The following is a 27,731-nucleotide window of genomic DNA, read 5'->3' on the forward strand; positions in this document are numbered from 1 at the left end:
CGCAGAACAGGCCCTTGAACTAGATCTTTAGAGCGTAGGAGATTGAGGGGGGATCTTACAGAAGTGTGTAAGATCACGAGAGGCATGGATAGGGTGAATGCACTCAGAATTTCTCCCAGGGTTGGGAAATCAAGGACCAGAGGGCATCAGTTTAAGGTAAGAAGGGAAAGAATATATAGAACATAGAACAATACAGCGCAGAACAGGCCCTTCAGCCCTCGATGTTGCGCCGACCTGTGAACTAATCTAAGCCCATCCCCCTACACTATCCCATCATTATCCATATGCTTATCCAACGACTGTTTAAATGCCCCTAATGTGGCTGAGTTAACTACATTGGCAGGCAGGGCGTTCCACGCCCTTACCACTATCTGAGTAAAGAACCTGCCTCTGACATCTGTCTTAAATCTATCACCCCTCAATTTGTAGCTATGCCCCCTCGTACAAGCTGAAGTCATCACCCTTGGAAAAAGACTCTCACTGTCCACCCTATCTCATCCTCTGATCATCTTGTATGTCACTATTAAATCCACTCTTAGCCTCCTTTTCTCCAATGAGAACAGACCCACGTCCCTCAGCCTTTCTTCATAGGGCCTGCGCTCCAGACCAGGCAACATCCTGGTAAATCTCCTCTGCACCTTTTCCAGTGCTTCCACATCCTTCCTGTAATGGGGTGACCAGAACTGCACACAATATTCCAAATGAGACCGCACTAGCGCTTTGTACAGTTGCAGCATGACATCATGGCTCCGGAACTCAGTCCCTCTCCCAATAAAACCTAACACACCGTAAGTCTTCTTAACAGCACTATCAACCTGGGTGGCAACTTTCAGGGATCTATGTACATGGACACCAAGATCCCTCTGCACATCCACACTACCAAGAATCTTTTCATTGACCCGGTATTCTGCCTTCCTATTATTCCTCCCAAAGTGAATCACCTCACATTTATCCGTATTAAACTCCATTTGCCACCTTTCGGCCCAATTCTGCAGTTTATCCAAGTCTCCCTGTAACCTGTAACATTCTTCCACACTGTCCACCACTCCACCGACTTTAGAGTCATCTGCAAACTTACTAACCCATCCACCTATGCCTGCGTCCAAGTCATTTATAAAAATGACAAACAGCAGTGGTCCCAAAACAGATCCTTGAGGCATACCACTAGTGACTTGACTCGAGGCTGAATATTTTCATCTCTACTGCCCTTCTTGAACAAGGGCACAACATTTGCAATCCTCCAATCCTCTTGTACTAAACCTGTAGACAATGAGGACTCAAAGATTAAGGCCAAAGGCTCCGCCACCTCCTCCCCAGCTTCCCAGACAATCCTCGGAAAAATTCCATCTGGCCCAGGCAATTTATCTACCTTCACACCTTCTAGAATTGATAACACCTCCTCCTTACTAGCCTTAATCCTTTCAATTCTAGTAGCCCGTAACTCAGTCGTCTCCTCTACAATATTCTCCTGTTCCTCAGTGAAAACAGATGAGAAATAATCATTTAGCACCTCTCCGATCTCCACAGGGTCCACACACAACTTCCCACTTCTGTCCTTGACTGGCCCCATTCCTACTCTAGTCATCCTCCTATTCCTCACATACCTATAGAAAGCTTTAGGGTTCTCCTTTATTCTACCTGCTAATGTCTGCTCATGTCCCCTCCTTGCTCTTCTTAACTCACTCTTTAAATCCTTCCTAGCTAATCCGTAACTCTCCATTGCCTCATCTGAACCATCTTGTCTCATCGTCACATAAGCCTCCCTCTTCCCCTTAACAAGAGATACAATTTCCTTAGTAAACCACAGTTCCCTTACCTTATCGCTTCCTCCCTGCCTGACAGGGACATATCTATCAAGGACACGCAATATCTGTTCCTTAAACCAGCTCCACATTTTGATTGTCCCCATCCCCTGCCTTTTGCTAACCCATTCTATGCCTCCCAAGTCTTGCCTAATCGCATTATAATTGCCATTCCCCCATCTATAACTCTTGCCCTGTGGCATGTTCCTATCCCTTTCCATCGCTAAACTAAACATAACCGAATGATGGTCACTCTCTCCAAAGTGCTTCGCCTTGTCTCCAAAGTCTTCATTCAGATGGTGGTCAACCAGCAGAATTCTCTACTACAGAAAGCTGTGGAGGCTGAGTCAGATAATATTCAAGAAAGAGATACATAAATGTCTAGAATTTAAAGACATTAAGTGTTACGGGAAGAGAGTAGGAACCTGACATCGAGATCGTGGACTGTATTGAATGATGCAGGAAGGACGAAGGGCCTGCTTCTTGGTTTCTAAGTGAATAACTGTTGTGAGAGTGAGGGACTGACCTGAGCAGAGACACTGTAGTGCCCATGGCCTGAGTTTCCCACACTGCTTACCTCTCCGATCCAGTCGAGCCGAGGCCATGGTTTCTGGTGTTTGATGCTGGTGGACAGCAGGACCTCCAGTTTCAGGTTCATGCTGGGACCTGAGAGCCCGGATCTGGGTCTGTGTCCTCACTTGGAGGTACCTATTCACGGGGGGGGGGGAGATTCCAGTGACGGGGCGGGGGTGGAGATCAGTCACCGGGGGAGGTTGGTGATGTCATTCATCGGAGGGGGTGATGTCAGTCACCGGAGGGGGGGTGATGTCAGTCACTGGGGGGGGTGATGTCAGTCACCGGGGGAGGTTGGTGATGTCATTCATCGGGGGGGGGGGGGGGGTGATGTCAGTCGCCGGGAGGGGGGTTGATGTCAGTCACCGGGGGGGGGGGGGGGGGGGTGATGGCAGTCGCCGGGGGGGGGGGGTGATGATGTCAGTCGCCGGGGGGGGGGGTGATGTCAGTCGCCGGGAGGGGGGGTGATGTCAGTCACCGGGGGGGGGGGGGGGGGTGATGTCAGTCACCGGGGGGGGGGGGGGTGATGTCAGTCACCGGGGGGGGGTGGGGGGGGGTGATGTCAGTCACCGGGGGGGGTGGGGGGTGATGTCAGTCACCGGGGGGGGGGGTGATGTCAGTCACCGGGGGGGGGGGTGATGTCAGTCACCGGGGGGGGGGGGGGGGGGTTATGTCAGTCACCGGGGGGGGGGGTTATGTCAGTCACCGCGGGGGGGGGGGTGATGTCAGTCACCGGGGGGGGTGGGGGGTGATGTCAGTCACCGCGGGGGGGGGGGTTATGTCAGTCACCGGGGGGGGGGGGGTGATGTCAGTCACCGCGGGGGGGGGGGTTATGTCAGTCACCGGGGGGGGGGGGGGTTATGTCAGTCACCGGGGGGGGGGGTGATGTCAGTCACCGCGGGGGGGGGGGTGATGTCAGTCACCGCGGGGGGGGGGGGTGATGTCAGTCGCCGGGCCCTGCAAGAACATCCATCACCCACAGCCTGCTGTGAGGAACCATCAGCGGCCCGGCCCGGAGAGCTCCCTGCCGTGTCAGAGGCACCGCGCCGTGTCGGTCTCCGGTGAACAAACACCGCCTACATTCAGAGCTCCCCGTTATTCTGTGACGGCGGGAGCCGGCTCCGTTTGAATCTTCCCCCGGAACCGCCGCCTGACAACCGCTAAAGATCGGCAAGAAAAACAAGAGGGAACACTCTGGGAGGACCATAGAGACAGAGAGTGAGAGAGAGAGAGAGAGCTGGGAGGACCACAGAGTGAGAGAGAGAGAGACTGGGAGGACCAGAGAGAGAGAGAGAGAGAGAGACTGGCAGGACCACAGAGGGAGAGAGAGAGAGACTGGGAGGACCAGAGAGAGAGAGAGAGAGAGACTGGGAGGACCAGAGAGAGAGAGAGAGAGAGACTGGCAGGACCACAGAGGGAGAGAGAGAGAGACTGGGAGGACCAGAGAGAGAGAGAGAGAGAGACTGGCAGGACCACAGAGGGAGAGAGAGAGAGACTGGGAGGACCAGAGAGAGAGAGAGAGAGAGACTGGCAGGACCACAGAGGGAGAGAGAGAGAGACTGGGAGGACCAGAGAGAGAGAGAGAGAGAGACTGGCAGGACCACAGAGGGAGAGAGAGAGAGACTGGGAGGACCAGAGAGAGAGAGAGAGAGAGACTGGCAGGACCACAGAGGGAGAGAGAGAGAGAGACTGGGAGGACCACAGAGGGAGAGAGAGAGAGACTGGGAGGACCACAGAGGGAGAGAGAGAGAGACTGGGAGGACCAGAGAGAGAGAGAGAGAGAGACTGGCAGGACCACAGAGGGAGAGAGAGAGAGACTGGGAGGACCAGAGAGAGAGAGAGAGAGAGACTGGCAGGACCACAGAGGGAGAGAGAGAGAGAGACTGGGAGGACCACAGAGGGAGAGAGAGAGAGACTGGGAGGACCAGAGAGAGAGAGAGACTGGGAGGACCACAGAGGGAGAGAGAGAGAGACTGGGAGGACCACAGAGGGAGAGAGAGTGTGACATTGGGAGGACCAGAGAGAAAGAGAGACTGGAAGTACTGCGAGCGAGTGAGACAGAGGCTGGGAGGACAGTGGGAGACAGAGTGGGCTGGGCTGACCAGAGGAGGAGAGAGAGAGAGAGAGAGAGACTTGGAGGACAGAGAGAGAGAAGCAGAGGGGAAGAGAGAGAAAGTTGGAGACAGACTGGGAGGACCAGAGAGAGAGGGACTGGGGGGACTAGACAGAGAGAGACAGAGGGCGACTGGTGTGACCAGAGAAGGGAGTAGGGAGTGAGAGACTGGGAGAAGAACATTTGTGGAATTTGGTGCCAGTGAGGGTGCACTTTGGTGTGGGTGGTGTCAGGTTCTTTGGGACATCATTGAAGCAGATAAGGATGATTGCAGCAGTAACTGAGAGAAACAAAACCTTGTTTTTGTCATAACCGAGCAGCCTGTTCATTGGAGAACAGAGCTCATACCAATCCTGTTCATGGAGCCTTGATCAGCAGTGTCCAAACCCAAATCAATACAGTGTGGATCCGGAGGAACTCAGCAGGTCAGGCAGCATCAGAGCATCTGGAGAGTCGATGTTTCAGGTCGGGATCCTTCATGAGCCCTGATGAAGTGTCCTAACCGGAACATTGATTCTCCTAGTCCTCTGAAGCTGTCTGTTCCTCCTGCTCCACACTGTGTTGACTCTGACTTCCAGTGTCTCCTTTATTCTTTATTCATTAACGGTCTGAGGACATCGCTGGCCAGACAGCATTTATTGTCTGGAGTCACATGTCGGCCAGACCAGGTAAGGATGGCAGTTTCCTTCCCTGAAGGACATTAGTGAACCAGATGAGATTTTCTGACATTTGACAATGGATTCATGGTCATCATTAGACTCTTAATTCCAAATATTTTATTGAATTCAAATTCCATCATCTGCCGTGGCGGGATTGAAACCCAGGTCCCCAGGATTTTATCTGGCTCTCTGGATTAACAGTCCAGTGATAATACCAGGAAACCATTACCTCCCTGTTCTTGCTATTTCCAAGTGTCCAAACCTCCCTGCATGTGGAAACCAAGCTCCTCTGCTACTTCGTAAACAGCAGTAATAAAGACATATGCATCTCCTTTGCAGCTTGAAAATGTTTGTTCACTTCAGGATTCAAACCCTATATGTGTCTGTTATGAGTTTGAGTGAGTGAGTCTTTCTTGAGCAGTCTTTGGTCTCTGTGACTTGTGTGTTTGCAGCTCCAACTCCTGCATTTTAACAGCAATTCCCTCTCTCTGTTGTTCCTCCCATACCTTGTAGGCTCGTACTCTAACTCTTTCTCTCTCTTTTTCAGCTACAAGAAGAAGCTGGAAAGGCTGGGGCTTTTTTTCCCAGGAGCGTTGGAAGCTGCGGGGTGACCTTATAGAAGTTTATAAAGTCATGAGAGGCATGGTAGGGTGAATGGGCAAAGTCTTTATACGAGGTGGAGGAGTCCAAAACTGGAGGCAATAGGTTTAAGGTATCATCCACAAACTTACTTACCATTCCTCCCACATTCCCATCTCCGTCGCTTATGAATATCACAAGCAGAAAGGGACCCAGCACTGCTCCCTGTGGTACACCACTTCACACCGGGCTCCAATAACACAAACAGCCTCCTACCACCACCCTCTGTCCCGTGTAACTAAGCCAGCTTTAGTTTCAACTTCCCAAGTTACCCTGGATCCCATGTGGGATCTTGTCAAAGGCTTTGTCTCATTCATCTTTCTGAAGAGTTTTGTTAGTTTATTATATAATATTTTATAGCTAAAATTTACCAAGTAAAAACATGACACTATCAGTGTCAAAAACAAAGATACAAAAACAGATACAAAAATTTTTTAAAATCCTGATTAGACAGAAGAATGCTTATTAGTAGAGAGGCACAGTAAATCTCTGTAGTTCATGGTGGAATCTCTCTTCCAAGCGTCTCATTCCTCAGTGGCGAGCTAAGATCATTCACGGTGGCATGTGACTCATGCAGAAGCTAAAACATGTTCCCACTAAGGCATTGACCCTTTGAAAACAGCCCACCCCCACAGCACTCCTGTGGTGCTTAGCTTTGCATCTGGTTGGCACCTAGTTCATTCTCGCCACACATTGTCCACAAATTCATTTAACGTCCCTGAGCAGGCATGAACTCGAGGGTTATCTTTGGTCCTGACTAAAGTGAGGACTACATCGAATTCCTGAATCCTCCCACTCTGCTCCTGCAGCCATTTCAAAACAGCCTTTCTTGAAGCTTTTCCTCAGAAAAATGCAGCAGCTCTCAGAACAACTTTTCTAAAAATTGCCTGATCATATGTATTGAAAGTGAGCCCAGGGAGAGTGGGCCCGATGGGGAGGGGGAGGGGCCAGGGGGTAGGGCATGGGGTTGTGAGTGTAGGACTAGGGGGCGGGAGAGGGAGAGGCTGGGGAGTAGGGGGTGAGTGTAGGCCTGGGGGGTGGTGTGTGTAAGGGGCGTGGAGGGGAGGAGTATGGGTTTGGGAGTGGGATATGGGTCTGGGAGTAGGAGTGTGGGTCTGGGGCTGGAGTTGTGGGCCTGGGTGTGGGGCATGAGTCTGGGAGTAGGAGTGTGGTTCTGGGGGTAGGGGTGTGGGTCTAGGAGTGGTGTGTGGGTCTGGGGGTAGGGGTGTGGGTCTGGAGTTGGGGTGTGGGTCTGGGGATAGGGGTGTGGGTCTGGAGGTAGGTGTGTGTGTCTGAGAGTGGGGTATGGGTCTGAGGGTTTTGGTGTGGGTCTGGGGGTAGAGTTGTGGGTCTGGGTGTGGGGCATGAGTCTGGGAGTAGGAGTGTGGGTCTGGGGGTAGGGGTGTGGGTCTGGAGGTAGGTGTGTGCGTCTGGGGTGTGTAGGTGTGGGTCTGAGGGTTTTGGTGTGGGTCTGGGGGTAGTGTGTGGACCTGGGAGTGGGGTGTGGGCCTGGGGGTAGGGGTGTGGGCCTGGGGATAGGGGTGTGGGCCTGGGGATAGGGGTGTGGGCCTGGGGATAGGGGTGTGGGTCTGGGGATAGGGGTGTGGGACTGGAGTTAAGGGTGTGGCTCTGGGAGTGGGGAGTGGATCTGGGGTTAGGGGTGTGGGCCTGGGGGTAGGAGTTTGAGTCTATGAGTGGGGTGTGGGCCTGGGGGTAGGGGTGTGGGTCTGGGAGTGGGGCATGAGTCTGGGAGTAGGAGTGTGGGTCTGGGGATAGGGGTGTGGGTCTGGAGGTAGGTGTGTGCGTCTGAGAGTGGGGTGTGGGTCTGAGGGTTTTGGTGTGGGTCTGGGGGTAGTGTGTGGACCTGGGAGTGGGGTGTGGGCCTGGGGGTAGGGGTGTGGGTCTGGGAGTGGGGTGTGGGCCTGGGGATAGGGGTGTGGGCCTGGGGATAGGGGTGTGGGACTGGAGTTAAGGGTGTGGGTCTGGGAGTGGGGAATGGATCTGGGGTTAGGGGTGTGGGCCTGGGGGTGGGGTGTGGGCCTGGGGGTAGGAGTTTGAGTCTAGGAGTGGGGTGTGGATCTGGGGGTGGGTGTGTGGGCCTGAGGTTAGGGGTGTGAGTCGTTGGGAAGACTCTCACTGGATCTGGTACAGGTTAGACATGGTGATGTATGATTGGTCAGACGGGGTGAGAGGACAGTCTGCAGCTAATGTTGATTCCAGATCACTCCCTTGATCAACTTGATCTGGGCAAGATTCCCCAGTGCCCTGAACATTGAACCCCTGCCCCCCATAGGCTGCCCCATCATTGTGGCTGTGCCCAGACGTGGGGCCCCTCGCTGTGTTCCAACCCCCAGGCCCTGGGGCATGGCCATTGGGAGACCCAGGCAGCCTCTCTCCGTCAGGATCTCCCCTGGCCAACCTCAGGGACTGTGGACTGTCAGCCCCCTCCTGGGCTGGGCACTTAGCTTCGTGCCAGCTTGTGCCAATGATGTCTGTTGTAGCTCTCTCTCCCATCAGCAGCTCTCTCTCCAGCGCCATATTGTTACAGTCAGCAGCTTCACTCCCTGTGGATGGGGCACAGCAGCTTCTCCGGGAACCCCTCACCTGTATCGTGTCCACGCGACTCTCCATCACATCCAGGAAGCTGGATGGGTTAAAGCTCACTGCCACCGTCTGTAACACAGAGCACAGAACTCAGCACAGCTTGTTCCACACCGTCCCCATCAAACGCTCCCAGGGACAGGGATAGCATGGGGTTAGATACAGAGTAAAGCTCCCTCTACACCGTCCCCATCAAACACTCCCAGGGACAGCACAGGGTCAGATACAGAGTAAAGCTTTCTCTACACCGTCCCCATCAAACACTTCCTGGAACAGGGATAGCACGAGGTTAGATACAGAGTAAAGCTCCCTCTACACCGTCCCCATCAAACACTCCCAGGGACAGCACAGGGTCAGATACAGAGTAAAGCTTTCTCTACACCGTCCCCATCAAACACTCCCTGGAACAGGGATAGCACGAGATTAGATACAGAGTAAAGCTCCCTCTACACCGTCCCCATCAAACACTCCCGGGACAGGGTCAGATACAGAGTAAAGCTCTCTCTACACTGTCCCCATCAAACATAGTGAGGATAGGGACAGCATGGGGTTAGATACTACTTAAACTCAGTCTACTCTGTCCCCCATCAAACACTCCAATGACAAGTACAGCATGGAGTTACATACAGAGTAAAGCTCCCACTACACTGTCCCCATCAAACACTGCCGGCTCTGTGCGCTAAGCCTACCTTGTTTGGTTTCATGTACAGGTGCTCCAGTGTAGATTTTGGGTTTGGAATTTTGGGCCAGACATGAGGCTTGATCCTGGAAGGCAAACGTTTGAATCAGTTCCTTGTCCACAGTCAGAGGGCTGTCAACGATCTGAGAGAAATTATCCCTGTTGCCAGGATACTCCCATATCCTCACACGCTGCCTCCATCAGGATGGCTGCAGGTGTAATTAGTTTGCCAAGGGACTGTGAGATGTCATAGTGTGATGTATTTGGGGGAAGAGTGGCCGAGCAGTGTGGAATCAGGTTTGTAGGCGGGAGGGTCAACAGAAACAGAGGGCTTTGGAGCAGAAGTGGCCATTGGCTCATGGAGCCACTCCACTAGACAACAAGAACGCGGCTGGTCTGGTTAGGGACTTAGCTCCAGGCTCCTGACCAACCCCAGAATCCTCGGCTGCATTGTCACTCAGTAGTCTGCCACAGCCTGAGTAAATTCAGTGACCCAGTGCCCACTGCTGTCTGAAGAAGACTACACCACAGCATAACAACTCCCTGAGAGACAAAATAACATTATCCTCAACTCCATCATGGACAGGAGACTTTTGGTCTTAAACTGCCTCGTGTAGTCTTCTTCTCAAGGGGAAACATCCTCCTGGTATCTACTCTGTCAGGCCCCCTCACTGTCTTACGTCTTTCAATAAGATCATCTCTCATCGTTCAAATGGTCAATGCAATCAGTGCAAACTCTCCAACCTTTTCTCATAATATCAGTGCTTCATCCCAGGAATCAATCGAGTGAAACTCCTCTGAGCTGTTGTGATGCTACATGGATACAAATTCATGTGAGTGACAGGAAACCAAGAGATTGTGGCAAATCGATGTTTTGTGGACCGGAATGCTCCTGGGAATTATTGTTGGGAACCTTTCTTTTCCTGATATATAGCAATGAGCTCATTCCCAGGCCATTTTGTGCAGAGCGTTCTGCTTCTTATTAGTTTATCTTGCTAATTACCACATCAACAATTCAATTCCATTTCCCCTTTGTGAACCCGTGGCTAAAGGTGCTGGATGCCAGAGCACTGAATAAATGTGAGGAGATCGATTCTTAGCTAGTGGTGTGACAACATCGAGAATAGGCAGGAAAAGGGAGTTGAGAACAAGATGAGATCAGCCACGATTGTATTAAATAGTGGAGAAGGCTCTATTCATGGGCTAAATGGCCTACTGTAAGACCATCAAGAACAGTAGGAGGCCATTCAGCCCCTTGAGCCTACTCCCCCATTCAATAGGGTCATGGCTGATCCGACATTCCTCACATCCACTTTCCTGCCCTTTCCCCATATTCTTTGATTCCCCGACTGATAAAGAACCTATCTCAGCCTTAATTGAACACAAGGATTCTGCCCCCACAGCTCTCTGTGGCAAGGAGTTCCAAAGGCTCATAACCCTCCGAGAGAAGAAATTCCTCTTCATCTCAGCCTTTAACTGGTGTCGCTTTATTCCGAGACTGTGATCCCCTACACTGTCCCATGAGGGGAAACACCCTCTCAGTATTTACCCTGTCAGGCTGCTTCAGAATCTGACAGGTTTCAGTAAGATCACCTCACTCTCCTAAACTCCAGTGAGTCGAGTCGCAAACTGTTTAACCTTTGCTCATGAGGAGTCCCTCTGTACCAGGGATCATCCCAGTCAGTCTTCTCTGAACTACCTCCAATAAAATATATATGGAATGCTCTGCCCCAGAAGGCAGTGGAGGCCAACTCTCTGGATACTTTCAAGAAAGAGATGGATAGAGCTCTTCGAGATAGTGAAATCAATGGTTATGGGGATAAGGCACGAACACGATACTAATTGTGGATGATCAGCCATGATCATAATGAATGGTGGTGCTGGCTCGAAGGGCTGAATGGCCTACTCCTGCACCTATTGTCTAAAATGATGCCTTTCCTTAAATAAGGGACTAAAACTGCTTAAAGGCTCACTAGCACCTTGCACAGTTACAGTAAGACTTCCCTACTCCTACACTCCAATTCCCCTGAAATAAGGGCCAACCTTGAATTAGCCTCAGTGATAACAGGAGCTGCAGATGCTGGAAAATCCAAGATAACAAAGTGTGGAGCTGGATGAACACAGCAGGCCAAGCAGCATCTCAGGAGCACAAAAGCTGACGTTTCAGGCCTAGACCCTTCATCAGAGCATTAGCCTTCCTGATTACCTGCAGCACCCTGTGTGCTAGCTTTCTGCGTTTTATACACAAGTTACCCTCCCGTCCATTTCTGTTGCAGCAGCACATTAAATAATATTCTGTTTTTTTGTTCTCCCTTCCAAAATAAACACCTCACATTTTCCCACATTATGCTCCATTTGACTTTTTTTTCCCAGTTACTTAACCTATTAATATCTCTCCGTAAACTCTATGTATTCCTGCTCCTCGTCTGCCTAGGCATCTATTTTTGTGCCACCTGCAAATTTGTTTACAGTACATTTGTTTCCTTCCTCTAAGTCACTATTATACATTGTGAACAGCTGCTGTCACCAACCAGGAAAAGAAAGCCTTATCCCCACTTTCTGTTTCCTACCAGTGAGCCAATTTACACGGCTCACTGCCACGGAGAGGCAGCCAACATCAAAGACCCATCAGATCCCGGTAATGATCTCCTACAGCCTCTTCCATCAGGCTGAAGGTACAGAAGCTTGAACAGATTCAAGAACAGCTTCTTCCTGGCCATTATCAGACTGATGCATGGACTCTCTAGCTTCACATCATGCTTATCTTGCTTATGTTCATCTTGCCCAGTGCATGCCCCGTGTGGCATAACCTATGTGTATCGATCCTTTTTCCTCACCCTATGATCTGTATGTCCTTGCTTACTACGATTTGCCTGTACTGTTCATGATCAGAGCTTTTTACTGTACTTAGGTACATCTGACAACAAATACATCAAATCAAACTCTCTACCCATGTCAATATCCTACCTTCAAAACTTGGGCTCTTATGACTTAACGCTTTGTGAAGTACCTTGTTGAAAACCTGGAAGTCCACTACAACACGTCTACTGATTCCACTCCATCTACGCTCGTCGAAATTTCCTCAAAAAACTCTGATATGTTAGTCAGACACACTTTCTCTTTCATAAAGCCATGCTGACTCTGCTTGATTAGATTATAATTTTCTAGGTATGCTGCCATTACTTCCTCATTAATTGATTTCAACATTTTCCCAGCAATAGATGTTAGGCTAATCAGCCTGTAGTTTTCTGTTTTTTTTACCTCCCCCTCTGTCATATTAGCAATTTTCCAATCCTCTGGTATATCTTCAGAATCCAAGGATTTTTGGAAAACTATAACCATTGTATCCACTCTCTCTCCTTTACAATCCCAGAATGCAATCCATCAGGGCCAAAGGACATTTGCCTTCAAAGTAAGGAGCATGAGGTTTAGAGGATATTTCAGGAAAACATTGCAAACTCTTGACAACAGATCTTATTCTCACATTTTTTACAACCACTCTGCACTTTGAAACCTCAATTCTAGTGTATTATTGCCTTGTGGTCTGTACACCCTTGTAAGATATGATCTGCCTGTACTGCTTGCAAAACAAAACTTTTCGCTGTACTTGGGTACATGTGATAACACTAAATCAAATCAAATTTCCCCAGAGGGTGGTGAGGATCCGGAACTCATTGTCTGAAGGCTGTTAGAGGTAGGAACTTTCAAAACATTGAGCAAGTATTTTGATAGGCACTTAAAATAGTACAGCATATAATGCTACGGGCCAGGTACAGATAAATGGGATTAGATAAATGAATGTTTGATGACCAGCACAGATATGATGGGCCAAAAGGCCTCTTCCTGGGCTGTAAAAACTCTGACTTTCTAACTCCTAAGTGTTCAAAATCTTTCAGTTAAACTCTCTTTCAAGTCCTACCAATGACAGGTTGCTTCTCTTTTCAGTAATTCTCAGATCTGAGTTAAATTGAATCTTTGGGTAGGAAACAGAAAGTGTTAAAGACCAAAGTATCGACTACAATTTACCTGATTTAGTAGCTCCCAAATTTACTCAACATTAAACTTGATATTCCACACTCATTTTCAAATATACATTTCCCTAGAAGTTTTAAGTTTTCCTGTTTGCAGTTAGCTGAGCATTCCTTTGTTTACAGGTTACAAACTGACATCTTATCTTTGCAGCCTGTTTTTCCTTGATCTTGCAAGTTCTTCCTTCCTCCGAAAGAAACAACTTTTGCTGCCTCCCCCCAGGAACTTTCTCCTTCCCCCTAAACCTGGCCCAGTCTCTTTCCCCTTGACGGGCAGTGGAGTGATCATACAGGATCCCTGCCTTCCCAGGGAGCCTGCCATAACATCCAGGTGACAAACCACAAGTGACTCACTCATTGGTGCTTCTTCAGATCGCAACCACTCAGTGATTCTCCAATCACAGGCTGTATCTCTCCTGGGATAATGGGAACTGCAGATGCTGGAGAATCCAAGATAATAAAGTGTGAAGCTGGATGAACACAGCAGGCCCAGCAGCATCTCAGGAGCACAAAAGCTGACGTTTCGGGCCTAGACCCTTCACCAGAGAGGGGGATGGGGTGAAGGTTCTGGAATAAATAGGGAGAGAGGGGGAGGTGGACCAAAGATGGAGAGAAAAGAAGATAGGCGGAGAGGAGAGTATAGGTGGAGAGGTAGGGAGGGGATAGGTCAGTGCGGGGAAGACGGACAGGTCAAGGAGGTGGGATGAGGTGGTAGGTAGGAAATGAAGGTGCGGCTTGCGGTGGGAGGAGGGGATGGGTGAGAGGAAGAACAGGTTAGCGAGGCAGGGACAGGCTGGGCTGGTTTTGGGATGCAGTGGGCGGAGGGGACGAACTGGGCTGGTTTTGGGATGCGGTGGGGGAAGGGGTGATTTTGAAGCTGGTGAAATCCACATTGATACCATTGGGCTGCAGGGTTCCCAAGCGGAATACGAGTTGCTGTTCCTGCAACCTTCGGGTGGTATCATTGTGGCACTGCAGGAGGCCCATGATGGACATGTCATCTAAAGAATGGGAGGGGGAGTTGAAATGGTTCGCGACTGGGAGGTGCAGTTGTTTATTGCGAACTGAGCGGAGGTGTTCTGCAAAGCGGTCCCCAAGCCTCCGCTTGGTTTCCCCAATGTAGAGGATGCCACACTGGGTACAATGGATACAGTATACCACATTGGCAGATGTACAGGTGAACCTCTGCTTAATATGGAAAGTCATCTTGGGGCCTGGGATAGGGGTGAGGGAGGAGGTGTGGGGGCAAGTGTAGCATTTCCTGCGGTTGCAGGGGAAGGTGCCGGGTATGGTGGGGTTGGAGGGCAGTGTGGAGTGAACAAGGGAGTCATGGAGAGAGTGGTCTCTCTGGAAAGCAGACAAGGGTGGGGATGGAAAATGCGGTGGGGTCAGATTGGAGATGGCGGAAGTGTCGGAGGATGATGCGTTGTATCCGGAGGTTGGTGGGGTGGTGTGTGAGAACAAGGGGGATCGTCTTTGGACGGTTGTGGCGGGGGTGGGGTGTGAGGGATGTGTTGTGGGAGACGCGGTCAAGGGCGTTCTCGACCACTGTGGGGAGGAAGTTGCAGTCCTTGAAGAACTTGGACATCTGGAATGTGCGGGAGTGGAATGCCTCATCGTTGGAGCAGATGCGGCAGAGGCGGAGGAATTGGGAATAGGGGATGGAAATTTTGCAGGAGGGTGGTTGGGAGGAGGTGTATTCTAGGTAGCTGTGGGAGTCGGTGGTCTTGAAATGGACATCAGTTACAAGCTGGTTGCCTGAGATAGAGACTGAGAGGCCCAGGAAGGTGAGGGATGTATTGGAGATGGCCCAGGTGAACTGAAGGTTGGGGTGGAAGGTGTTGGTGAAGTGGATGAACTGTTCGAGCTCCTCTGGGGAGCAAGAGGCGGCGCCGATACAGTCATCAATGTAACGGAGGAAGAGGTGGGGTTTGGGGCCTGTGTAGGTGCGGAAGAGGGACTGTTCCACGTAACCTACAAAGAGGCAGGCATAGCTGGGGCCCATGTGGGTGCCCATGGCCACCCCCTTAGTCTGTAAGAAGTAGGAGGAATCGAAAGAGAAGTTGTTGAGGGTGAGGGTGTCAATGGAGGGGGACTAGTCGGGCCTGCAGGATAGGAAGAAGCGGAGGGCCTTTCCGCATGCAGATGGCCTCAAGGCCCTCCGCTTCTTCCTGTCCCGCAGCACATCCCTCACCTTCCTGGATGTCTCAGTCTCAATCTCAGGCAACCAGGTTGTAACTGATGTCCATTTCAAGCCCGCCGACTCCCACAGCTACCTAGAATACACCTCCTCCCACCCACCCTCCTGCAAGAATTCCATCCCCTATTCCCAATTCTTCCACCTCCGCCGCATCTGCTCCCACGATGAAGCATTCCACTGCCGCACATCCCAGATGTCCAAGTTTTTCAAGGACCACAACTTTCCCCCCACAGTGGTCGAGAAGGCCCTTGACCGCATTTCCCATAACACATCCCTCACACCCCGCCCCCGCCACAACTGCCCAAAGAGGATCCCCCTCGTTCTCACACACCACCCCACCAACCTCCGGATACAACGCATCATCCTCCGACACTTCTGTCATCTCCAATCCGACCCCACCACCCAAGACACTTTTCCATCCCCGCCCCTGTCTGCTTTCCGGAGAGACCACTCTCTCTGTGACTCCCTTATCCACTCCACATTCCCCTCCAACCCCACCACACCCGGCACCTTCCCCTGCAACCGCAGGAAGTGCTACACTTGCCCCCACACCTCCTCTCTCACCCCAATCTCACGTCTCAAGATGACTTTCCATATTAAGCAGAGGTTCACCTGCACATCTGCCAATGTGGTATAGTGTATCCATTGTACCCGGTGTGGCTTCTTCTACATTGGGGAAACCAAGCAGAGGTTTGGAGACTGCTTTGCAGAACACCTCCGCTCGGTTCGCAATAAACAACTGCACCTCCCAGTCGCAAACCATTTCCACTCCCCCTCCCATTCTCTAGATGACATGTCCATCATGGGCCTCCTGCACTGCCACAATGATGCCACCTGAAGGTTGCAGGAACAGCAACTCATATTCCGCTTGGGAACCCTGCAGCCCAATGGCATCAATGTGGACTTCACCAGCTTCAAAATCTCCCCTTCCCCCACCGCATCCCAAAACCAGCCCAGTTCGTCCCCTCCCCCCACTGCACCACACAACCAGCCCAGCTCTTCCCCTCCACCCACTGCATCCCAAAACCAGCCCAGCCTGTTCTTCCTCTCACCCATCCGTTACTCCCACCCCAAGCCGCTCCTCCATTTCCTACCTACTAACCTCATCCCACCTCCTTGACCTGTCCGTCTCCCCTGGACTGACCTATCCCCTCCCTACCTCTCCACCTATACTCTCCTCTCCACCTATCTACTTTTTTCTCCATCTTCGGTCCGCCTCCCCCTCTCTCCCTATTTATTCCAGAACCCTCACCCCATCCCCCGCTCTGATGAAGGGTCTACGCCCTAAAACCTCAGCTTTTGTGCTCCTGAGATGCTGCTTGGCCTGCTGTGTTCATCCAGCTTCACATTTTGTTATCCTGTATCCTGGTATGCCTCTGATAGGCTCAATAGTAAGCCAATCAACATTAAATGTGAGATAAAACCAGCCAGTGATGGAGGAGCAGTTCCTCCCAGAAGCAGCTCTCCAGTACATAGGGGTTGGGGGGGAAAAGAATTGGGTGATATCGGAGGCTGGGGGGGTGCGCAGGAGAGTGTAGGTTTTGGGTGGGTGTGGAGCGGAGGATATGGGTGGGGGAGGAGTGAAGGTTTTGGGTGGGTGTGGAGCAGAGGATACAGGTGGGGGAGGAGTGAAGGTTTTGGGTGGGTGTGGAGTGGACGATATGGGTGGCGGAGGAGTGAAGGTTTTGGGTGAGTGTGGAACGGAGGATATGGGTGGGGGAGGAGTGAAGGTTTTGGGTGGGTGTGGAGCGGAGGATATGGGTGGGGGAGGAGTGAAGGTTTTGGGTGAGTGTGGAGTGGACGATATGGGTGGGGAAGGAGTGAATGTTTTGGGTGGGTGTGGATTGGAGGATATGGGTGGGGGAGGAGTGAAGGTTTTGGGTGGGTGTGGAGTGGAGGATATGGGTGGGGGAGGAGTGTAGGTTTTGGGTGGGTGTGGAGTGGAGGATATGGGTGGGGGAGGAGTGAATGTTTTGGGTGGGTGTGGAGTGTAGGATATGGGTGGTGGAGGAGTGAAGTTTTTGTGTGTGTGTGGAGCGGAGGATATGGGTGGGGGAGGAGTGACAGCTTTGGGTGGGTGTGGAGTGTAGGATATGGGTGGGGGAGGAGTGAATGTTTTGGGTGGGTGTGGAGTGTAGGATATGGGTGGTGGAGGAGTGAAGTTTTTGTGTGTGTGTGGAGCGGAGGATATGGGTGGGGGAGGAGTGACAGCTTTGGGTGGGTGTGGAGTGTAGGATATGGGTGGGGGAGGAGTGAATGTTTTGTGTGGGTGTGGAGCGGAGGATATGGGTGGGGGAGGAGTGAAGGTTTTGAGTGGGTGTGGAAAACGAGATATGGATATGTGTGATAAGGGGGAATATTGCTGGATGTGGAGTAGGGAATGTGGGTGGGAGTGAATTGAAGAGTGTTGGACCTTGGGAGGGATTAAATGGGTGAGTAGGGTCAATGATAATAGAATTGCTACAGCGTGGGAGCTGGCTATTCAGCCCATCGAGTCTATGCTGACCCTCTGAAAATCATCCCACCCAGACCCACCTCCCCACCCTGTCCATGTAACCCTACACATCCCATGGCTAACCCACCTCAGCTACACTTCCCTGAACACTGCAGACAATTTAACTTGACCAATCCACCTAGCCTGCACATCTTTGGACTGTGGGAGGAATCCGGAGCACCTGGAAGTAGCCCATGCAGACATTTGTCCAAGCAGACAATGTGCAAACTCCACACAGAGGGTCATCCAAGGCCAGATTTGAACATGGGTCCTTGGCGCTGTGATGCTCCAGTATTAACCACTGAGCCACCATGCTACCCCATGATAGGGGGATTGAGTGGGTGGGTGCAGGGTTTACATGGGACTGTGGGAGGGGGATTAAATGGGGGGGGTAGTGTCAGTGATGGGGTGAGAGTGTACATGGGGCTGTGGGAGGCGGATTAAATGTGGGTGTAGTGTCAGTGATGGGGCGAGAGTGTACATGGGGCTGTGGGAGTGGGATTAATTGAGTGGGTAAGGTCAGTGATTCGGGGAGAGTGTACATGGGGCTGTTGAGTTGGGGGGGGACGTTGCTTGTGACACAGTTTACATTCCCGTGTTGTGAAAGCTGTTGAATTGCACTGACCTGTTTTCCCAGCACAGTACACTGAGACCGATGATAATGATGAGAAGCAGAGTCAGTAAGGACATAGTTAGCTTGATACCTGTAGCCAAAAGCCAGAACATAAGCACATATCAGAGCCATGCCATTCCAGTGTTGGTGATGGTATAATTTCATTCCTTTTGCAGCCACTGCCTGTTTGATTGTCCTTGTACAGTGTGCACGTACTTACCGAGTAACAACCTGGCGAAATGGGCCGAGAAATGGCAAACAGCGTCTAATACAGATAAGTGTGAGGTGCTGCATTTTGGAAAGTCACATCAAGGTAGGAGATTCACGGTGAATGATAGGGCTTTAAGGAATGTAGTGGAACCTTGGAGTTCAGGAGCAGGGTTCTCTGAAAGTGGAGTCACAGGTAGACAGGGCAGTGAGGAAGGCTTTTGGCACACTAGCCTTCATCAGGCAGGGCATTGTGTGTAGAAGCTGGGACATTATGTTACAGTTGTACAGGATGTTGGTGAGGCTGCACTTGGAGTATTGTGTTCAGTTTGGGTCACCTTGCTATGGGAAGGATGTTATTAAACTGGAAAGTGTGCAGAAGGAATTTACAGGGATGTTGCCAGGTCTCAAGGGACTGAGTTATAGGGAGAGGTTGGACTAGATCTTTAGAGTGTAGGAGACTGAGGGGGGATCTTAACAGAAGTGAATAAGATCATGACAGGCATGGATAGGGTGAATGCACTCAGTCTTTTTCCCAGGATTGGGAAATCAAGGGAGAGATGGCATCAGTTTAGGGTAAGAAGGGAAAGAATATATAGAACATAGAACAACAGAGCGCAGAACAGGCCCTTCAGCCCTCGATGTTGCGCCGACCTGTGTACTAATCTAAGCCCCTCCCCCTACACTATCCCATCATTATCCAAATGCTTATCCAAGGACTGTTTAAATGCCCCTAATGTGGCTGAGTTAACTACATTGGCAGGCAGGGCGATCCATGCCCTTACCACTCTCTGAGTAAAGAACCTGCCTCTGACATCTGTCTTAAATCTATCACCCCTCAATCTGTAGCTATGCCCCCTGGTACAAGCTGACATCATCATCCTCGGAAAAAGATTCTCACTGTCCATCCTATCTAATCTTTCTCTGATCATCTTGTATGTCTCTATTAAATCCCCTCTTAGCCTCCTTTTCTCCAATGAGAACAGACCCAAATCCCTCAGCCTTTCTTCATAAGACCTTCACTCCAGACCAGGCAACATCCTGGTAAATCTCCTCTGCACCTTTTCCAATGCTTCCACATCCTTCCTGTAATGGCGCGACCAGAACTGCACACAATATTCCAAGTGAGGTCGCACTAGCGTTTTGCACAGTTGCAGCATGACATCACGGCCTGGGAACTCAATCCCTCTACCAATAAAACCTAACACACCGTAAGTCTTCTTAATAGCACTATCAACCTGGGTGGCAACTTTCAGGGATCTATGTACATGGACACCAAGATCCCTCTGCACATCTACACTACCAAGAATCTTTCCATTGACCCTGTATTCTGCCTTCCTATTATTCCTCCCAAAGTGAATCACCTCACATTTATCTGTATTAAACTCCATTTGCCACATTGCGGCCCAATTCTGCAGTTTATCCAAGTCTCCCTGCAACCTGCAACATTCTTCCACACTGTCCACCACTCCACTGACTTTAGTGTCATCTGCAAACTTACTCACCCATCCACCTATGCCCACGTCCAAGTCATTTGTAAAAATGACAAACAGCACACCACTAGTAACCGGACTCCAGGCTGAATATTTTCCATCAACCACCACTCGTTGCCTTCTTACAGAAAGCCAGTTTCTAATCCAAACTGCTAAATCTCCCTCAATCCTGTGCCTCTATTTTCTCCAATAGCCTACCATGTGGATCCTTATCAAAGGCTTTACTGAAGTCCATGTACACCACCCCAACTGCCCTACCCTCATCCACATGCTTGGTCACCTTCTCAAAAAACTCAATGAGGTTTGTGAGACACGACCTGCCCCTGACGAATCCATGCTGACTATCTCCAATCAAATTGTTGCTTGCTAGATTATTATAAATCCTATCTCTTATAATCCTTTCCAAAATTACTCCTACAACAGACGTAAGGCTCACAGGTCTATAATTACCTGGGTCATCCCTACTGCCCTTCTTGAACATGGGCACAACATTTGCAATCCTCGAGTCCTCTGGTACTAAACCTGTAGACAATGAGGACTCAAAGATCAAGGCCAAAGGCTCCGCCACCTCCTCCGAGCTTCCCAGAGAATCCTCGGAAAAATCCCATCCGGCTCAGGGGATTTATCTACCTTCACAACTTCTAGAATTGATAACACCTCCTCCTTACTAACCTCAATCCTTTCAGTTCTAGAAGCCCCTAACTCAGTCATGTCCTCTACAATATTCTCCTGTTCCTCAGTGAAAACAGATGAGAAATAAGCATTTAGCACCTCTCCGATCTCCACAGGGTCCACACACAACTTCCCACTTCTGTCTTACATGGAAACCTGAGGGACAACGTTTTTTGCACAGAGGGTGGTACGCACATGGAATGAGCTGCCAGCGGAAGTGGTTGAGGTGGGTATATTAACAACATTTAAAAGGCATTTGGACAAATACATGGACAGGAAAGGTTTAGAAGGATCTGGGCCAAGGGCAGGGAAATGGGGTTCGTGTGGATGGATTTGGTTGGCATGGACCAGTTTGGGCCGCAGGGCCCATCTCCATGCTGTTAGAGTCTGTGAGGTACGGTGGGTTGGGGAGGTGGTGAGTTGGGGAGGTGGTGGTGTGGGCGGGGTGGTGGGATCCACGAGTGCTGTGGTTGGGGCGGCATTCAGTCTGTCAAATGAGAGAGGACAGTTATTGTAATCACAGAATCCCTACAGTGTACAAACAGGCCCTTCGGCCCGACACGTCCGCACTGACCTTCAGAGCATCCCACCCAGACCCATCCCCCTATAAGCCACCTAATCTACACATCTCTGAACACCACAATTTAGCACGGCCAATCCACCTAGCCTGCACATCTTGGACTGTGGGAGGAAACCGGAGCACCACACAGACACAGGGAAAACGTGTAAACTTGACACAGACAGTCGCCCAAGGGTGGCATCGAACCCAGGTCCCTGGCGCTGTGCTAACCACTGAGCCACAGTACCGCCCCTCTGTGGGGCAGTATCGGAGGGACTGACACTAACAGAGTGCATCATACAGACTGGGTTGCCTGGCCAGTCGCAGGGCTGGGGTGACCTGTTTGGGACTTAGATTACAGAGGTGGGGAGTGATTCTGCAGACATTGTCCATGTGTGTGCCAACAACATCAGCATCTGCGAAGGGTGTTTGAGAAATTCAGGGCACAATTAAAAAACTGACTTTTAAAGATAATAATCTCTGGATTACTAACTGGACCATGACCTCATTGTCATAGAGTCACACCGCACAGAAACACTCTTTGGCCCAATTTGTCCATGCCACCCAGGTTTCCCCCAAAGTAAACTAGTCCCATTTGCATGTGTTCAACCCATATCCCTTCAAACCCTTCCTATCCATGTACACACCCAGGTGCTTTTTGAATGTTCTAATTGTGCCGGCCTCCACCACTTCCTCTGGCAGCTCATTCCACACCGCACCACCCTCTGTGAGGAAAAAGTTGCCCCTCAGGTCCCTTTTAAATCTTTCATCTCTCACCATAAACCTATGCCCCTCTAGTTTTGGACACCCCTGCCCTGGAGAAAGACCTTGGCTATTCACCCTGTCTATGTCCCTCATGATTTTATAGACCTCTGTAAGGCCACATCACAGGCTCCTACACAAAGCACATGACATCCCAATGCCGATACTCAACGCTCTGACCAATGAAGGAAAGTGTACCAAACGCCTTCTTCAGAATTACAAATGTCAAACTTGGCAAGAGAAGAAAACAAGGTGCTACAGTTATCAGATTTAAGATTAAACCTGTATTGGGATTAATTAGCAATTAACATCCACTAATTACAGTTAGTGCCTTGAACTGACCCCACCCCACTAGACAATAGCGTGACAGATACATCACCTCAATCTTCCTACCAATCCCATGTTGTTTGGTTTTAAAAAGATTTGCGTGTGAATCTGCTAACTCACTGAACAGCCATAGCCCTCTCAGAGTTGTAAACTTCAGAATTCGTGTGCTTCGACTTGTGATGAAAGCCATTTTCTATGCCAGGGAAGATAGGCTTTGTGCAAAATAAAATTCAGCACATTCTGTACAAGAGGCAACGTTCAGTTGTTCACTATGATTTGAGGCAGAGGAGATCAGTACAAAGTTTTTGAATAGGTCACATGAGAGAGTGGGGGAGCTCACTGAAAAGCGTTATAATGTCGCTGAGGAAAGGGACAGAGGTGGTCTTCATTTTCAGAGTGCTGCAGGGAAGGTATCTAGAGCCATTGGAAGGCCGTGCACGATTACAGCAAACTCAGGAAGAAACTGTGTGAATGTGTGGCTCAGAGATCAGTGTGCGAGAATTGATTTCTGAATCATTGGGTGGCTCAAGGACTGGAGAAAGTGGAGGCAATACCAGTGGGACATTTCCTGAGCTAGGAAGAGAGTCCTAGCAAAATCATATAACCAGGACATCCCAGCAGGCCTAAAACACACTACTGGTGAAGAGGGTTCATGCAAACGGAGATTTGAAACTATGTCCCAGAATGTTACATGGGTTTCTGGATTGATATTCGAGCAATAAACCCACTAGATCAGTACCTTCCCCAGGCTGCCCTTGTCCAACCTTCCTGCACCAGGCTCCTGGCCGTGAATGTGATAACATTTATCTGATGTTTGCGTGCAAGGTGTGTCCTTTAAGTCAGGGCAAAGTGGAATAGTTTGCAAAGGGAATGCAACTGAGATAGGTCTTTATGTGGCCAGCTCGCTGAGGAGACAAAGTTAAACTAAAACTTATTCAAAGTAAGTTGTGTGAGAAAATACACATTTTGTTAAAGGTTCTTACTTACTCTCATCAGAACAATTCACAAGAATACCAATTCAAGGGGAAAACCAAGGCTTTAGTGCATGACAGGAGAATGCTGATTGGGTGGCCAGTGGACTCTCATTGGTATAGAAGGTGACATGGAGAAAGCAACTATTAATGCTGATTGACAGTTAACAGCCAGGTTTTATTTACATTTTAAACCCCACAGATTGATGCTGATTGGTCAGGGCATTTCCCTGAAATAAAACAGTCAATGGCTATCATCAAAATTGGTAAGTTTAACACACCACCCCCTGCAAATTCCCTTCCAATCCTCTCGCCAACTGATGTGGAAATACATTGCCATTCCTTCAGTGTCACTGGGTCAAAATCCTGGAATTCCTTCCCAAAGGGACATTGCTGGGTCCACCTACAGCACATGGATTGCAGCTGTTCAAGAAGGCAACTCAACCCCACCTTCTCAAGGGGCAGTTAGGGATGAGTGAGAAATGTTGGCCCAACCAACCTCACTCTTATCGCATAAAATAATTTTTAAAAATGGAATTTATTAATGATAGGCAGTAAGGAATTTATTAATGATAGGCAGTAAGGCTTTATGTCAGGAAGATTGTGGCTCTCAAAATTGATTGAGTAGTTTCGAGGAAGTAGCAAAGATGATTGCTGAGGGCATGCTGTCTACATGGACTTTAGCAAGGCCTTGGACAAGGTCTCTCAGGGCAGGTTGATTCAAAAGGTGAAGTCACATGAGATCACATGCGGTGATAAGATGGACATAGAACTGACTTAATGAGAGGAGACAGAGAGTAGAAGTGAGAGGGTACACTTCTGGCTGGAGATCCGTGACCAGTGGTGTTCTGCAGGGAACATTGCTGGAACTACTGTTGTATCTAATATATATAAATGATTTGAAGGAGAATGTAGGTGGCCTGATTAGTGCGTTTGTAGATGTTACAAAGACTGGGGGAGCTGCAGATAGTTAAGAAGATTGCCAGAGGCTACAGCAGGATACAGATGGGCTGGAGACATGGGCAGAGAAATGGCAGATGGAGACAAATGTGAGGGAAGTATTTAGTAAATGGTAGAACCCACGGTGGCTCAGTGGTTAGCCCAGCTGCCTCACAGCACCAGGCACCCGGATTTGATTCCACTCTCAGGCAACTGTCTGTGTGGAGTTTGCATATTCTCCCCATGTCTGTGTGTGTTTCCTCCGGGTACTCCAGTTTCCTCCCACAGTCCAAAGATGTGCAGGTTAGGGTGGATTGGCCATGCTAAATTGCCCGTAATGTCCAGGGATGTGTAGATTTAGGTGGATTAGCCACGGGAAATGCAGCATTACAGGGAAAGGGTAGGGGGCTGGGACTGGGTGGGATGCTCTTTGGAAGGGTGATGTGGACATGTTGGGCTGAATGGCCTGTTTCCACACTCTAGGGATTCTATGATTCTATGAACCCTTCGTACCATCAACAAACAGAGGGATCTAGGCACACAGGTCCACAGTTCCCTGAAAGTTGCAACACAAATGGTTCAGGTGGTCATGAGGATATCTGACACCCTGGCCTTCATCGCCTGGGGCAGAGGGTATAAAAATTGGCAAGGCATGTTGTAGCTGTATAGGGCTTTGGTTTGGCCACATTTGGAATATTGCGGATAATTCTGGTCACCACACGACCCGAAGGATGTGGATGGTTTGGAAAGGGCACAGAAAAGGTTTACCAGGATGTTGCCTGGTCTGGAAGGTATTAACTATATGGAGAGATTGGAAAAAAGTCGACCTGTTTTCACTTTATGTCAGAGGCTTAGGGGTGGCCTGATAGAAATTTACACAATTATGAGAGGCATGGACAGTCTTTTTCCCAGGTTAGAAATGTCAGTCTCTGTGGGGCAAAAGTTTATAGAGATGTGAGAGCTATGTTTTTTACACGGAGGGTGGTAAGTGCCTGGAATGCGCTGCCAGAGGAGATGGTGGAAGCAGATAGAATAACAATGTTTAAGAGGCAAGTTGCCATAAATGTGAACAGGGAATAGAGAGATACACACAGCATAGAGTCATAAGGTGCTTAGTTTCGAAAGGCAACATGTGTCGGCACAGTTTTGGTATTCCAGTGCTGCATTGTTCTTTGTTCTGAATTAATTCACGTTCATTTTTAGGCCTGGTTTTAATTCCAGGCTAATGAATTTAATTTAAATGTCACTGTGAGCTGTGGTCAGATTCCAACCTTTTCCCAGAGCATGAGCCTAGCTCACTGCATGACCAACCCAGTGACATTACTAGTGTGTTACGATTCTCTGTTCTGTGAGGGGTGACAGAAAATGCAACCTGAAGCAATCAGGTGAGCTCTTGTGTTCTCACAGCCCCATCACTGTAAATCTGAACAGTCACATGCAGAAGGAGAACAACCATGGCCTGATTGAATGACAGGAACTGAGTGGCCTACTTCTGCTCGGATTTCCTTTGGTCCCAGTTAGCATGACAGGAATAGTGCCAGATGACTGGAGGATAGCAAATGTGGTTCCCCTGTTCAAGAAGGGGAGTAGAGACAACCCTGGTAATTATAGACCAGTGAGCCTTACCTCAGTTGTTGGTAAAGTGTTAGAAAAGGTTATAAGGGACAGGATTTATAATCATCTAGAAAATAATAAATTGGTGAGGGATAGTCAGCATGGTTTTGTGAAAGGAAGGTCGTGCCTCACAAACCTTATTGAGTGCTTTCAGAAGGTGACCAAACAGGGAGATGAGAGTAAACCGGTTGATGTGGTGCATATGGATTTCAGCAAGGCATTCGATAAGGTTCCCCACAATAGGCTATTGTACAAAATGCGGAGGAATGGGATTGTGGGAGATATGGCAGTTTGGATCGGAAATTGGCTTGCTGAAAGAAGACAGAGGGTGGTAGTTGATGGGAAATGTTCATCCTGGAGACCAGTTACTAGTGGTGTACCGCAAGGGTCGATGTTGGGTCCACTGCAGTTTGTCATCTTTATAAATGACCTGGATGTGGGCGTAGAAAGATGGGTTAGTAAATTTGCAGACGACACTAAGGTCGGTGGAGTTGTGGATAGTGACGAAGGATGCTGTCGGTTGCAGAGAGACATAGATAAGCTGCAGAGCTGGGCTGAGAGGTGGCAAATGGAGTTTAATGCAGACAAGTGTGAGGTGATGCGCTTTGGTAGGAGTAACCAGAAGGCAAAGTACAGGGCTAATGGTAAGATTCTTAGTCGTGTAGATGAGCAGAGAGATCTTGGTGTCCATGTACACAGATCCTTGAAAGTTGCCACCCAGGTTGACAGGGCTGTTAGGATGGCATACAGTGTTTTAGCTTTTATTAATAGAGGGATCGAGTTCCGGAACCAAGAGGTTATGCTGCAGCTGTACAAAACTCTGGTGCGGCCGCACTTGGAGTATTGTGTACAGTTCTGGTCACCGCATTATAAGAAGGATGTGGAAGCTTTGGATAGGTGCAGAGGAGATTTACTAGGATGTTGCCTGGTATGGAGGGAAGGTCTTACAAGGAAAGGCTGAGGGACTTGAGGCTTTTTTCATTAGAGAGAAGAAGGTTGAGAGGTGACTTAATTGAAACATATAAAATAATCAGAGGGTTAGATAGCGTGGATAGGGAGAGCCTTTTTCCTAGGATGGTGACGGCGAGCACGAGGGGGCATAGCTTTAAATTGAGGGGTGAAAGATATAGGACAGATGTCAGAGGTAGTTTCTTTACTCAGAGAGTATTAAGGGAATGGAACACTCTGCCTGCAATGGTAGTAGATTCGCCAACTTTAGGTACATTTAAGTCGTCATTGGGCAAGCATATGGACGTACATGGAATAGTGTAGGTTAAATGGGCTTGAGATCGGTATGACAGGTTGGCACAACATCGAGGGCCGAAGGGCCTGTACTGTGCTGTAATGTTCTATATGTCCAAATTCACTGGATAGTGCACACTGCGTATCAACAGGCGATTGGAGTCCAGTCTATGACAGCACTTGCCCTTTGCTTATTGCTCCAATAACATTCACCCACTCTGTTCCCAAATCCCTTCAGCACCTTCTGCTCCAATCCCCTCTCCTGATCACTGGGTTTAAATTTTGACCACAGGAAGTGAATTCCGCACTGTCACACCCCTCTGCGGAGGATTCTCCTGCTCTGTTCAAAATCTCTTCCAGTTAATCTGTTAGAAACCAAGCCCTCATTCCAGACCTCCAGATCCTGCAGATTCTCTGCTTTTGCATACACCAAAACCAACACCGCAGATGCCGGAAATCTGAAACAAGCCTAGAATGTGCTGGAGAAACCCAGCGGGCCTGCCTGTGTCTGTGGAGAGAGAAACAGAATTAATGTTTTGAGTTG

At 49.6% G+C, this 27,731-nt stretch overlaps 2 protein-coding genes across 2 annotated transcripts in view; both read right to left on the minus strand.

Annotated features, from left to right (window-relative positions):
- Positions 1 to 2,488, minus strand: part of cplane1 (ciliogenesis and planar polarity effector 1) — a 286,526-nt gene extending 284,038 nt beyond the window's left edge. Inside the window, exon 1 of the mRNA XM_059644976.1 lies at positions 2,380 to 2,488. Within this exon, the coding sequence (XP_059500959.1) occupies positions 2,380 to 2,460 (81 nt within the window). The 5' untranslated portion in view covers positions 2,461 to 2,488. The remainder of the gene's footprint in view (positions 1 to 2,379) is intronic.
- A 5,168-nt stretch (positions 2,489 to 7,656) lies between these two features.
- LOC125450877 (interleukin-7 receptor subunit alpha) overlaps positions 7,657 to 27,731 on the minus strand; it is a 75,155-nt gene continuing 55,080 nt past the window's right edge. Inside the window, exons 6-8 of the mRNA XM_059645052.1 lie at positions 18,414 to 18,492; positions 9,077 to 9,152; positions 7,657 to 8,459 (exon numbers count right to left, since the gene is read on the minus strand). Coding sequence (XP_059501035.1) covers positions 7,920 to 8,459; positions 9,077 to 9,152; positions 18,414 to 18,492 — 695 coding nt within the window. The 3' untranslated portion in view covers positions 7,657 to 7,919. The remainder of the gene's footprint in view (positions 8,460 to 9,076; positions 9,153 to 18,413; positions 18,493 to 27,731) is intronic.

This window comes from Stegostoma tigrinum, chromosome 3, assembly GCF_030684315.1.
Source record: "Stegostoma tigrinum isolate sSteTig4 chromosome 3, sSteTig4.hap1, whole genome shotgun sequence".
Taxonomy (NCBI): domain Eukaryota; kingdom Metazoa; phylum Chordata; class Chondrichthyes; order Orectolobiformes; family Stegostomatidae; genus Stegostoma; species Stegostoma tigrinum.